General features: G+C 39.2%; 1 protein-coding gene across 6 annotated transcripts in view; it reads left to right on the forward strand.

Moving 5' to 3' along the window:
* Positions 1 to 13,737, forward strand: part of CALD1 (caldesmon 1) — a 193,439-nt gene that overhangs the window by 81,573 nt on the left and 98,129 nt on the right. For 4 of the 6 annotated variants that reach the window (XM_090287532.1, XM_090287533.1, XM_090287536.1 and 1 more), the window contains exon 3: positions 8,899 to 9,010. In XM_090287532.1, coding sequence (XP_090143658.1) covers positions 8,940 to 9,010 — 71 coding nt within the window. In that variant the 5' untranslated portion in view covers positions 8,899 to 8,939. Of the gene's footprint in view, positions 1 to 7,990; positions 8,208 to 8,261; positions 8,330 to 8,898; positions 9,011 to 13,737 lie in introns of those variants that run through there. The other 2 variants (XM_090287534.1, XM_090287535.1) reach the window with 2 other exon arrangements.

Genomic DNA, 13,737 nt, shown 5'->3' on the forward strand with positions numbered 1-13,737 from the left:
CTGTGAGTCATTCCCTACATGAAGAAAAGTCCAGAAATCCCCAAACTAACAAATTGCTTAAATTACCATCTAAATGACTCATGTGAGAGCAAAGAAGAAACAGTCTGGATGCTTTAAAATTTATTATTTAACTGCTGTGTATATTTATATGTTTAAATTATGTATCTATTATGTCTAAAGGACATAATGGATAATGTCCTTTGATTTGGTGTCAAAGCTTCTTATCTTAGATTATAAACTCCTAGAAGATCATCTCTAACTTGCTTCATGATCCCAAAGCACAATAAATGCATTTGATGATCATGATTAATAGAAGTTGAAAAAAAACTCACTAGGGAGTAAGTAGTCCCTGGTCAATAATAAGATGTCCTTCATGTACAAAAATGTTGCCTTTGACAAAGTACCTTGTGACATACCTTTGAATTGTTTCCAACAGTGTAAATTGGTTTGCATTCTGCCTTCTGAATTCTGCCTTCTGAACTCTTCACCTTGCTAAGATCTTGTATTAACAAGATAGCTAACTAAGGCTCTGGATCTCTATTTTGATCACTAAACTGGAAATATTGGTTGAAAAACCAATCATAAAGAACAGACTCGTGGGTTGCTGATATTTTATAGCTGAGTAGACCAGAAAGGCCAAAAGGTCACGCACAAGTAAAACTACTATTATGTAAAACATGATGATCTCTGTACCATATTTTTAATTGATAAAGAACTATGACCTTTGGTTCCAAACAAACTACTTTTAGGCCTGGTTGTGCAATTTGAAGTGTCTCAGCTTCTTTTGTATTTGCCGAGCATTTCATTTTCTTAGTAGAAGTGCCCAGCCACAGCAACATCACCCGATCTAAAAGATCCTTAACAGGAGAAGAGATAGGTCACTAATGAGGGGACTGAAAGAGCACATCCGTGCTCTGAGATGTTGACCTGTACCACACCTCACATTGCATTCCCATTCTTCTAGGAGGTTGTAGACAGGCTCCGTGTCTTACACACCTTCATGTCTCTGACCTACGTAACATCACTTCACACAGTACAGTCATTTTGTGATAGGAGGTGGAAGGCCTTACAGCAGGGCTATCCAAGAGAACTTTCTGTGATGACATAAATGTTCTCCGTCCTGTCTAATATGGAAGCCACAAGACACATGTGACCACAGAGCACCTGAAAATGGGTTAATGAAGCTGAGGAAGTGAATTTCTAATTTTATTTCATTTTAATTAATTTGAACTTGAATCGCCTCATGTGACTAGTAGCTGTAGACTCTTATAAATATCTTTCACAACAGTACTGTACAGATGGTCATTTCCCTTCCACCTGACTATTTCCAATAATAGGAGTTCACACCATCTCAGCAGCCCTACCCCATTGTCAGATCATTATGTTGGATCCAAGACCCCAGGCCTCACCACATCAGAACTAGCCTCTGTTATTAGGAATACAGTTAGAAAGCATATTTGTACTTTTTTTTTTTTACAAAGCTATACTTTTTTTTCCCCCTCACACAGACACGAGTTGGTGGAAAATCCTTCAGGTTCACATCTATGCCTTTTACTCTTTTCTAGGGGCCAAGAGGGCAGCAGTGGCCCACATGCCTGTTCTGATTTGGTATTATCCTGTGTCTTTCAGTCTAATTCTCCTTGAATTTGCCAAGGAAAAGTGTTTTTAACTCTTGAAAAGGGCACAGAAGGAACCGTGTTCCAATTTTTCATTTCTCCCTCTTCTAGGAAAACTTTCAGGTTGGTTTAGAGATCAGTGTAAAAGCAATCCTGGTTTTCCACTGATTAGCTATATCTAAGGAACTGATACAGAAGTTCTGTATGTCTTCGTCAGCTTTCTTTAAATGGAGATAAATCTACTTCTCTTACTGGGGAGAATCAAACAACAATAGCCATTGAGTTTTGAACAATACCAAGTGCTCCAAATAAGGTAGTAGCATTTGTGATAACATTTGGTTTTAGTAACATTAAGTCTGTCATTTCTTTTGTTTGACAAATGGAAAATTACAGATAGAGAAAAAGTAATGATAAAAGCCTGAGTTGGAAAGGAAATAAGAAATAAGACATAACCTGTTAGCTCTTAGGAGGGCTTTGTGTTCTAGACTCTATGGATTAGAGAACAGAAACGATGTGAGGAGTCCAAGTTCTTGTTGCTCTCACTCACTCTTATTTCTATATTGTTGTTCTTCACAAATGTGCCTTGATGATTTCATGTATTTTTTTTTTTAAGTAGCACAGATTTTTGGAACAAGATGATGAAGGTTGAGCTAAAGTTAAGTCCAAACTGTATGTTACAATCCATGTGTTTATTTGGTTTTTGAGTCCCAAATGAACCATTCAGTTCAGAAAAGAGCAAAGCAGGTTGATAAATTGAAATTTTTTTAAAAAGGACAAAAGTTCATTTTCTACAGTCAGAAAGAAAACACTGCCAGATTTACTGTGTAACTACTGCAAATGTGGGTTTATATAACTTTTGAGATTCATATATAATCTATTACCAAGGTCTTTAATTCTTTTTGTAAACACTGATCAGTCAATAAAATACAGAGATGAATCAGCTTGAGTTACATTTTTATACTCAGAATGATAAAATCTAGGATAAAAGGCTAATGGTTAAAATTAGCTATAATTCCTGAGTGCCTATCATATTTCAGCAGTTTAATAGTGAAAATATTTTAAAAGACTGTATCTATTCACAAATGGCCTTAAGAACAAAGCATGTAGAAAGTAAAATATCAATAAAATATTTAAATACTAATTAGAACAATTGAGGAGCTGCAGCAAGGCAGGATATTATTAATTACCAAAATGAATAGTAAAAGTTCAAGGAGGGAGCTCTCACTTCCAAGCTAGAGTCCTCAGGAATGGCATCATGAAGGAAGTAGAATTTGAGCCAGAAATTTATAACTGAATAAAATATGGACAGTGAAGATAATAGAGAGCCCATTCCAATGGATGGAATGGTATTAATAATGAAAGTGCAGAAATGAAAAATTATATGACACATTTGAGAAACAATAAAATATTTTTATCTAGGATATGATGGGATGATCTGCCTGAAAGAGGTTATTGCTTTAATTTTTTTTTCAGTTTTATTCATTGATTTGAGAGAGCAAGAGAGAGAGAGAAAGATGGAGAGAGAGAGAGAGAAACATTGATTTGTTGTTCCAGCCATTTACACATTCATTACACATTAATTCTTGTATGTGCCCTGACCAGGAGACAAGCCCATAATTTTGGCATATTGGGACAATGTTCTAACCAATTGAGATACCCAACCAAGGCAGTTAATGCTTACTTTCTACATAAGCAAATTAGAAGACAATGCACTTAGATAGCAAACCATTTAGACCTGGAAAGAAGAAAACATGGGCATGCCCTGTTTGATGCATCCACCTTTGCTGGATTAGAGTAACTATAGACCCATGTTACATGGAGTAGGATGACACCTTGAATAACTTCTCATTTTACAGAGAAGAAAAGCTTGAAAAGGGTCAGTAGATCTCCTAATTCCGAGTCCAGGTCATTGTTTGCCAGGGATTTGCAGAGGGAGACAATTGAAGATTTGGGGTGAGTGGAGATAATTTGAAGAGCAGAAGTGGGGAGCCTGATGGAGTATGTTAAACCCAGAAATCACTCAGTAAATGTCCTATGAAGAGAAGCATCACTGAGATGCAGTGATGACGCTACTAAAATTAACACAAACCTTTAGGGGAGACAAAACATGGCCCCTGACTTCTCTCCCAAACCCCTGAATCTCCTGAACAAAAATCAAAAAGCAGATTATGGGTGTGACCCAAGGTGGGAGATGAGCATGATAGGCCTGCTAGAAGCTTAAAGAAACAACAAAGCCTGGACAATACGTTTCAGGAAGGCAGGGACCTTTTCAGTTTTGTTCACTGTTGACTCCCCAGGGTAGAGAATATAACCTGGTGCGTAGTAAATGCTCAGTAAATATTCATTGAATATTGATGGTATAAATGTTTTGTGAGGCTTCAGTGAAGCAGCTGGACCATGCAATTTACAGTGGGCACATAATGATGACTAGCTAGAAAGGATATGAGTGTTGAAAGACTAGGGTTCCTTGCCATAGCAGATAAATAGTTATATTGTGAATGAGTCTATAGCGGGTCAGAGCAGGAAGGCAGCTATTGAGGAAGGTGCAGTGCAAGAAAAGAAACTAACGTCTCACAGAAAAATATACAATGGTGTGCTCCAAGATACGGCCATCCTAGATTATGAATCTTACAAAGATGCAACAGTAAAAGTATAAGGACTTAATAAATATTTGTAAGGTTTAATTTCATGAGGATTTCTGAGACATGATAATTTTATGATTTAAACCAAATGGGTTTGAAATTGAAGAGACATGGGTAATATTAAAAACCACTTCATACTTGAATTGATATGATCCAAGGAATTAAATGCCCATAGTTCTCCCGGAACTTCCCTTGGGCACTTGTACTTACTTCCTGAAAGGGAAAACAATTCCTGAAGGGAAGTGGTGGATTAGTCCAAGAATATTATTGTGGTTAAGAGCACATATGTTGAATTCTGTAAAATGGGGATTATAATAGCTACCTCACAGGTTTGTTATGTAGATAAGATTACATATTTTGAAACCTCTCAGTAAACTATCAAGCCACAAAAAGACATGGAGAAAACTTAAATGCATATTGCTAAATGAAAGAAACCAGACTGAAAAGGCTACATGCTGTATGACTCCAACTATAGGACATTCTGGAAATGGCAAAGCTATAGCCAGTGACAAGAGCAATGGTTGCCGAGGGTGGCAGTGTGGACGTAAGGGATGGGAGGGGCTGTTTAGGACAGTGAAACTAGTCTGATACTGTAATGGTGGACACATAATATTGTGCATTTGGCAAAACCGATAGAACTATATAATACAAAGTGTGAAACCTAATGTAATCTATGGACTTTAGTTAATAATAACGCCAATATTGGCTCATCAGTAGTAACAAATGTACCACACTACTGCAAGATATTAATAGGCCATAGTCGATTGTTAGGGCTGCCGTGGCTTAAAACAAGAGAAGCTCATTGTCTCAGAGTTCTGGAAGCTAGCAGCCCGAAATCAATGTGTCAGCAGAGACATGCTCCCTCCACAGACTCTAGGGAGGAATTTACTCCACGCCTCCCTCCCATCTTCTTTCTGGTAACTCAGGTGTTCCTTACACTCTATCGTCTTGTGACATTCTCCCTGTGTCTTCACACCATTGGTCCTCTGTGTGTGTCTGTACTTATACCCAAATTTTCCCTTTTTATAAAGACATCAGTCGTATGGGATCAGAGCCCATGCTAATGACCTCACCTTAACTTGACATGTGCAAAGACCCCATTTCCAAATAAGGTCACATTCAGAAGTACTAAAAGTTGGGACTTCATCATACCTGAGAATACACAATTCAGTGAAAATATAAAGAAATGATGGGCAGAGGTGAAGGAAAGGGAATATATGGGAACTCTGTACTTTCTGTTCTTTTTTCTTAGCCTACAACTACTCTAAAAAATAAACTTTATTAATTTTAAAAAGTTTTTAAAAAGGTCCAGAACATAGTACATGTATAATAAATGTTAGTTATTTCGGAAGCTGAATTAACTTATTCAAAGTCTCCAACACAACAGGTTTTATTCTGGAGGTATTTCAAGGCCAATACTGGTCCTGCCCCCAAATCCCAAAGACCTTCCCCTACCCAGTCACCATTCGCTTTATAATCATCTGAAGGTAGACAGACAGACTTAGCTTTCACCACTTAGCTTCTCCCCCTACTAACTGAGTGCTTATTATTCATTACAAAAAGGAAAGGCAGCGTGATTTGAAATCTGTAACACTGACTTATTACTTACTTGTGACAGTGTCAGTGTGCTCTATGATAAGAATATGTGGTATTTGAGAACTCAAATGAAAAGACAGATATATCAGTAAGTAATGTGTCATTTGCCTTTGTAAAGTGCTTCTTCCCCTTTAAAAAAGGAGTCACATCAGAGTTCTATCAATAGCATGACAACAGTCCCCCCAGCGCAAAGATTTAGTTTTCATAAAACTTTTCAAGAACCCATCTGTCACATTCATTGATATACACTTCCTTTAGCCAGCATTTCTCTTTCAGGCCACTGTGTCCATTTCTGACACTCAAGAGCTCCCAAGTTTATGGAATCTCTCTGCATTGACATTTCATCACTTCACTGGTTGAGAGTTTGCTTCCTAACCCATGTTGCTGGAAGGAATTCAGCATTGACTGGAGGGGAGGGGAGGAAATGAGAGATTACTAGCTGGGGACATGTAAGCTACTGCTCTCAAAAGATGAAGGGAATGGGGGAATCACTTACAATTTTAACCAGACATGGCTCCCCTTACATAAGAACAGTGCCAGAGAAGTTCAGAGAGGCTCTGTGATATAAGGGTGTGAGGGTTAAGCAAGATCTTCAGCTCTGTGTTGACGTGAGACCAGCCAAGAGCCATTTTCACACACATACACACGTGCGCGCACACACACACACACATGCACACAACAGGGAGTACACAGCACACAGATGTGCTTTCCCTTCTATTTCAGATATACCAACCACATGTCCACAAAGCATAATGCAGAAAGGCACTTGTCTATGTAGATGCGTTATCTATCTACCTATCACCTATCTTTTTCTTTCTCTCTCTCACCTCCACCTCCCCAAAGTGCCCCGCATATACATAATCAGCAGCATTCATGTAAGTAAATAACTGGATATAGAGTTTTTCTATGGTTGGAAAAGAAAAAAAAATGCTTAATAAGTCATAAAAGGCGAGGTGTTAACAGGAGAGGTGGATAGGAAAAAAAAAAGTATTTGTACAGAGCCAGGGAGGCTGGCCAGCCGAAGTGACCACCCGAGGTTAGTCAGTTTCCCCTCCCTTTGTGTACCCCAAGACCCCGCGAACCACGTGCACCCTCCGCCTGCTTTCACCGCTCGTTAGCACCTCCGCCAGAGCTGTAGGCTGAGACGCTGGAGACCCCGTGGCCAGCCGGGCCCAGCCTGAGCGCTCAGCCTGGATGAGGGAGCAGGGGAGGCTCAGAGGATGCTCTTCAAGCTACGTGGATAAATAGAAAAGAGTGAAACTGTTTGCTCACAGACAGACCTCGTTCTCCCATTTCTGTTTGCTGTCGCTATAGTTATTTGTGAAGTGGCTTGTATACAACAAGAAACTTCATCGAAGAAAGGAAAGAGCAGAGTTTACCCTCTCACCGCACCGAGTAGCCCAGGTTTGGTCCCACTGCCCACGGGGTTGTCCCCATACACCCTGCACTGTGTGCTCAGAACAGGAGCCCAGCTGAGAGGGACCCTCAGCTCAGTTTTTAGTTTTTCGTTTCTTTGTTTCTCCCATTCTGATTACTATGATGAGATCCAACTGGATAATGTATAGAAATTTCTTCATGGTTGATAAAACAATTTTTTTTTAAAGAAAAACTGATTCTTAACTAGCAATGTCTTAGAAAATATTCTTGGTAGTGGTGAGATAAAAAAAACACCTTAAAATTAAAAAATCCCAAATAAACACCAGAATTTGAATTTCTAGAAGATTTATAAGCAGTACAAATAATAATGCCCCGGGAGAGGAGAAAGGGGACAAATTCAAACATTGGATAGTTTTGTTTTTGTTGGCTGCGGTTTTATTTTTGTTTGTGTGGGTTTCCAAGGGGGGGGGGATGCTTGAAAAAAAAATCTGACTATTTAAGAAGGCCTCTAAACTTGGCTTCAAAATCTAAGTTTTGCCTTTTGCTCCTTCAAACAAAGATGCATTAGGGGTCGCCTTTAGATTTTGCGCGGCTCCTTATTTTCTTACGCAGAGCAAATGGCTCGTCTCATGTGCACAGAAAGGGCTGGAAAATATTTTTCGTGATCTGAGTGCAGCAGAGAGTCTAAGATTCCAGAGGAAGTGGAGGCCTCCCGCTCCACACAGGAAACAATCTTCAAGCAGGCCTTAAATGCCAGATTCCAGGCCGAGTTTAACTAACCACTGACAGCTCTGTAAACAAAGCAAGGACAAAAAGAGCCCGCTTCCCCTTTTCTGGTAGTCATTTTGGGTTTGGGGGCTGTAGGGGAATTCTGGAATCCTTGACTCCATGGCACAGAAACGCAGGGGAAGCGGGCTCCTCAGCTGAAGAGCTGGAAAGGGAGGATCTGTCTGGGATTAAAACCATCACGGAGGAGGTAGGAAAGGATTAAAAACCGCTGGGTTACAATGAGCCGGGACTTTTAAGCTCTGGAAACAGCTTGCTGCTAACGGAATCGTTGTTTTTTTAAAGAATACTGCTGCATTATGTTTATTCATGGTATGATTGCTGAGGTCTTTAATATCGTTCTGATATTAATATTCTTTTAGAATATGCAAATGATGCCCGGATACCGGTATTATTTTATTTCTCATTTACTTTTCTCTTACTTCCTACATAGTTTCTTGCCACTTTTCTTTTTTCACTCTTGTTTTCTTTTCCTCTTTCTTTGTTCAGTTTTTTATAACTTTTGCCTGTGTATGGTTCAGCAAGTTACAAAGAACAAAATCTTTCAGTAGATCTTAAGTGATCCCATCAATATTTCATGTTTTCAAAGCCTCTCTGTCTCCTGAGGTCTTTGTTTTTTAAACTGTAATCCTGGAGTCTTTTTTATTTGCCTCTAATATTTTCATGAATGAGACTGAATTCAGCACATAAAGGACTCTGTTCAGGAGTCAGAAATTGATCACTGGCTGCCTCACCAGTTTTTTTAAGGTGTTTTTCTTAAGAGTAAAGAAAAAAAATGAGGAAATGAAAAAATGGGGAGGGTGGGGGAAGGGCTAAAGCAATTCATGGGAAATAATAACTTCAACTCATTGATGATATTCATTCTACCTCCGCCCCTCTAGATCCAGACATCATCTGGCCTCCCTAAACCGGAAACCACACCATGGATGATTTTGAACGTCGCAGAGAACTTAGAAGGCAAAAGCGGGAAGAGATGCGCCTGGAAGCAGAAAGGTAAGGATCTATGTTGAAAAAACATTTTTGTATTGTGTTATTAACAATGTTGATTTCAGGCCTCAAAGATCATCACTCTGAAGGGCCAAATGTATTGCATACTAAGCTGTTTGCAACAGTGGTTATGGAAAATGTTCCTGTTAGTTAGTACTCCAAGTTCTGCTTCAAAAAACCAGCATCGAGAAAAGGGAGATTTGAGAAGACTGAAATAGTTGTATTTATTCAGTGCCCTTCATGTTGGAATTTTTAAATCACAAAGATAATGTGTGGATAAAAGTTTCAGAATCAGTTATAATATTAAAATGACATAAAAATGAAAATAGTGAATAATTGAAACCACTTTCGTGTAAGAAATGCAAGGTAGTAAGTCCCAGGTGGATCTTGTGATACATTTCTGTTCTTATTAGAAAAGCATACAAATGCAGTCATCCACACATTAGGGGTTAATAGCCGGTGGGTATGCGCTTGTGGGATTCTGAGTGTAGTGGGAAGCTGTTATGTTGTGTGAGGCCTGTGTGGTGACTTCAGAGGCAGGTGGGGAAATAAAACAAGGAGACGTGAAGCATGGGACATAATACATAGTTCTAATTTTTCAGCTTCAGAGCAAAGGACAGTGGCATATAAAGTGACTTAAACCAGATGATCTTTTGAGAAAGCAAAGTAGGCATTTGCAAGAAGAAAAATGTTAAACCATGATCTTAAAATCAAATTAATCTTGCCTCACAGGAATTCTAGTGCACACATGAAAAGGTGGTAGAAAGGCGATCCCTTAGCAATTCTGCAGTAGAAAACTAGAGCGTACACCTATAACAGAAAGTATTTGGGGCCATAGGCTCTAATTATTCATATGGAGAATGCAGAAGAAGAAGGTAAAATTGCTGCCTTTGAGTAACTTGGTCAGAGTGGGCTGCCATTCATGAAATGTTTATGCACATACACACTGGCATCATGAATGGTACCCGGGCTCTGCGGGTTTGAATCCTAGCTCCTCCACGTCTGAGCTGTGTGAGCATGGAGGAGCATGTGACTTCTCTCTAAGTCACAGTTGCTTTATTTGTAAAACAGGCATAATATCTACACAGTTTGAGTGGTTGTTGTGAAGATTATTGAACTTCATAAATGGCCTAGCTCAGCACCAGGCACAGAGTAGGCTTCCTTAAATGGTAGTTATTATTTTTTAATGTTAGTTTTAACCATTATCATTAGCTAAATAGGAAAGAAACAACATAGCAATATAGCCAGAACTAAACATGAACTTTAAGAGGAGGAAAGGCCATCATCATCTTGGGATGAAACTGGCAGGGAAAAGCTCCGTGGAAGTGGTAGGCGGTGTGGAGAGTCGTGACGGTGACAAAGATTGAAAAGGGAGTCACATGGCTGAAGAAATCACCCCAGCAGAAACCCAGAGGTGGAATTAAGGATCCTGGTGCAAGAAATCCGTTGAGTGCTTGGGGAAGAAAGAGTTGGGCTCGCACCTCTTATGTTTCCATTTCACATAAAGGACAATAGATAGAGACTTAGCAGGGGAGCTATGTGTGATGAAAATACATTAGAAAAAGTTATCTACAATGGACTAGAGTGTGGGGATACCAGCACTGGGAGAGCTTGTATTGAACATATAGCAATGAGGGCCTGAATCAGGGCAGCGAATATGAAAATGAAGATCAAATATGAAAATGAAGATCAAATATGAGGATCTTTATAGCAGGAGAATTAGCTCACCTTTCAGGAGAGGGAGAAACTCAAAGACAATTCCAAGGAAAGAAGGTCTCTGCATTGTCCCACCTGGGAAGTTGGGATGGGTTCCGTTCTTGGGTGGACATCGGGGGAGTGTTTCATTTCAGCAAGAAACCACATCCAAATGGCAATTTCCTCCAAGCATTTGGAGATGGAAATTTTCAATGTCTGCTCAGAAAGGGAGAGAAATGACTCTTTAGAGAAATAAATGTTGGCACACTTAGAATGGCAGTAGTAGTACAAAAACTGAAGGTGGATGGTAGTGATGGTGGAAAGAAAGCAAGTGTAACGAGAGCAAGAGGCCCATAAAGACATGGTGGAAACCATCCAAGAAGACTAAGAAAGTTAAGGAAGCAGGAGAACCAGCAACAGTATGAAGGAATCATCATTGAGTGGACATTGAAGCCATGTAGGCAGTGCCAAGGCCCAGTGGAGCATACCTCTTATTCTCTCCAGTGACCTGTTATTTGGCCTCCGGTTCTCCTGAAAGTCCACAAAATATCTTTACCCAACAAATATTTATTAAGCACCAACCAAGTTTCGGTGTATGTGTTAGCGACAGGGAAAATCATGGGGACATATAAACAGACATGGCTTCCATAGAGAGGGATCAGAAAACAGACCAGGCCAGTATGTAGGGACAGGCCTTACAGAATGGGGACTAGAGGGACTCAGGAATGAGGACAGGAAATTGGACATCAGGTTGGGTTGGTATTATCAGCTTCTTCGCTTTCTGTGTGGATAAGGAGACAGGGAATCTGTGAGAGAGGAATGTCAGAGCTAACTTGCTGTGGTTAGAGCCATACTGTAATTAGAGGGAATAAACCAGGTGTTTTTAGAACCAGCATTTTGCCTAAGAATTTTCCACACAGCTGCATGGTTCATTCCTTCCAGTTTTTTATTTTATGTGGAAGGATGTGTCTTCCTTTCTTTAATGTCAATCTTAAAAGGAATGTACTCAGTGAAGTTTAGGTAGGTTGGTACCCTTAATAACTTAAAATAAATTTACCCAAATTTATCCTAACCTGTTTAACTTACATTTCTGTCTGTATTCATTCTTTTGGGATATTGTATTCCATAAGATTTCTTTTCTTTCTCTCTTTTCTTTCTTTCTTGAGAAAAGTATTGTACTTAAGTACTTTCATAGATTTGTGCTAAGTTTATCCTTTCATGTTTCAAGGCGATCTTTCTCATTCTGCTATTCTGGGCTCTGATATGTAAGTCCATGTTTACCTTTTAGGATTTTGTAAAATCTGATCATTTATGGGAATAGTGAAGGTCAGGCTTTGTGATCCAGCCAACTTTGATGGGAAAGTTCAGGGTGTATACAGGAAACAGATGGCCAGACCAGAAATCAAGAGCTGCCTAAAATTGTGGTTTGATCTGCAGATAAAGGGCATATAAGACTTGGGGCAAGTCCCTTTTCCTTTAGCTTTAGACCTCGGCATTGTCATCTGTAGCAGGAGTCAGTGTTTTCTTTGGGGGGGATCGGTGGTAATTTTTACTTTCTTTTTGCTTTTGGTAATATCTAATTTTCTTTTACAATGATTATATATTACTTCATTTAAACCCAAATAAAACCTATAAGGCAATTTTTTATTTTAGAAAATGTGATTCTATGGTCCTACACGTTATGCTTTCACTTTCCTTTGGATTTAGGGAAATAATGAATTCAAACCCAATCTGGAGTGGCAGTGGAGTAAATTAGCAAAAGTGGAGTGGCCCCCAGGCTCATAGCTGCAGGTTCCTTTCTTCTCTCACTCATTCAACAAACTGTCATTGGGCATCTGCTCTGCTCCGGGCACTTAGTACAGAGCAACAGAATGACAGAATTGGGAAGAGTGAATCACTACATTTTTATACCTTCAAATATAATATGTACCCTGATAGTCATTGATACTTAACGAAGATGGCTTATGCTTTTTGTGTGCCGTACTCTTGTAGTCTGTGTGGGGGGAGAGACTCTGTGAATTTCCATCTGTTACCCACAAGGCTTTCCACATAAAAATGCCCTGTTATTTTTAATTTGTTGTTATTGAGTTTGACTAGCAGGTGCAGTTCTACTTCGCAATGATAAATAATTTAAAAGTTGTACTCTTACCAGATGTTATAACCACAAATTAAAGTACGCCAGACTCTCATACATTTTATCCCTCAGAAGTAGATCTTTGTGCCATACTGGCTTTCACGTGCTTGGGCCGGGCATTTACTCACCGTGGAACGGGGCCACCCTGAGAGGGGTGCCCAGTCCACTCCTAATCATCCAGCTTTGCATAACCTCGTCTGTGAACCTAGCTGATCAAAAACATTCTTCCCTTCTTTGTCCTGCCCCTTAGCCTGTGCATCTTTTTGCTGTTCACCTTGTCCTTGTCCTTCATTTGGAAACACACTTGCCATTGTCATCATTCATACATTTCTTATGGGCTTCTGAAATACAGATGATGAGACGTTCAAAAGTAAATATTTTTACTACACTAGAAAACCTACAATTTAAAAAAATCCATTGGGTCTAAGTTGTCCCTTTCCAGAATGCTATCACTGAAACTTTTTTACATGATTTAATAGAGTGGCCAATCAATGATTATACAACAGGCATGTGCACACAAAAACACTTCTATTCACAGTGCTTAGATTGGGACCTGGAAGCTTTAAATCAAAATCTTTTAATGCAATTTTTTATTATTCTGTAATCATGAAATTATTTTTCATTAGGACATTAAAATATTTTTTTGACTGTCTAAATTATTAGAGTAGCTAAATTTGTTCAAAACTTCCCTTTGGGCCAATTTTTAGTAACCTAACAGTTCCTCTGGTTCTAAAGTATCCCACTGTATGGTGATCTCTGGAGCATGCAGAGTCCAGGGTCTACCCAATGTGACATTTGTTTAATAAAAATTGAAAATCTAGATTAAGGACCTCACATGATGGCCCATAACTTCATTCCTAGCTGGAAAAAATGTGGCATGTATATGAGTCAACAAACTTACAGT

This window comes from Furipterus horrens, unplaced genomic scaffold (genome assembly GCF_987537825.1).
Source record: "Furipterus horrens unplaced genomic scaffold, mFurHor1.1.pri manual_scaffold_9, whole genome shotgun sequence".
Taxonomy (NCBI): Eukaryota; Metazoa; Chordata; class Mammalia; order Chiroptera; family Furipteridae; genus Furipterus; species Furipterus horrens.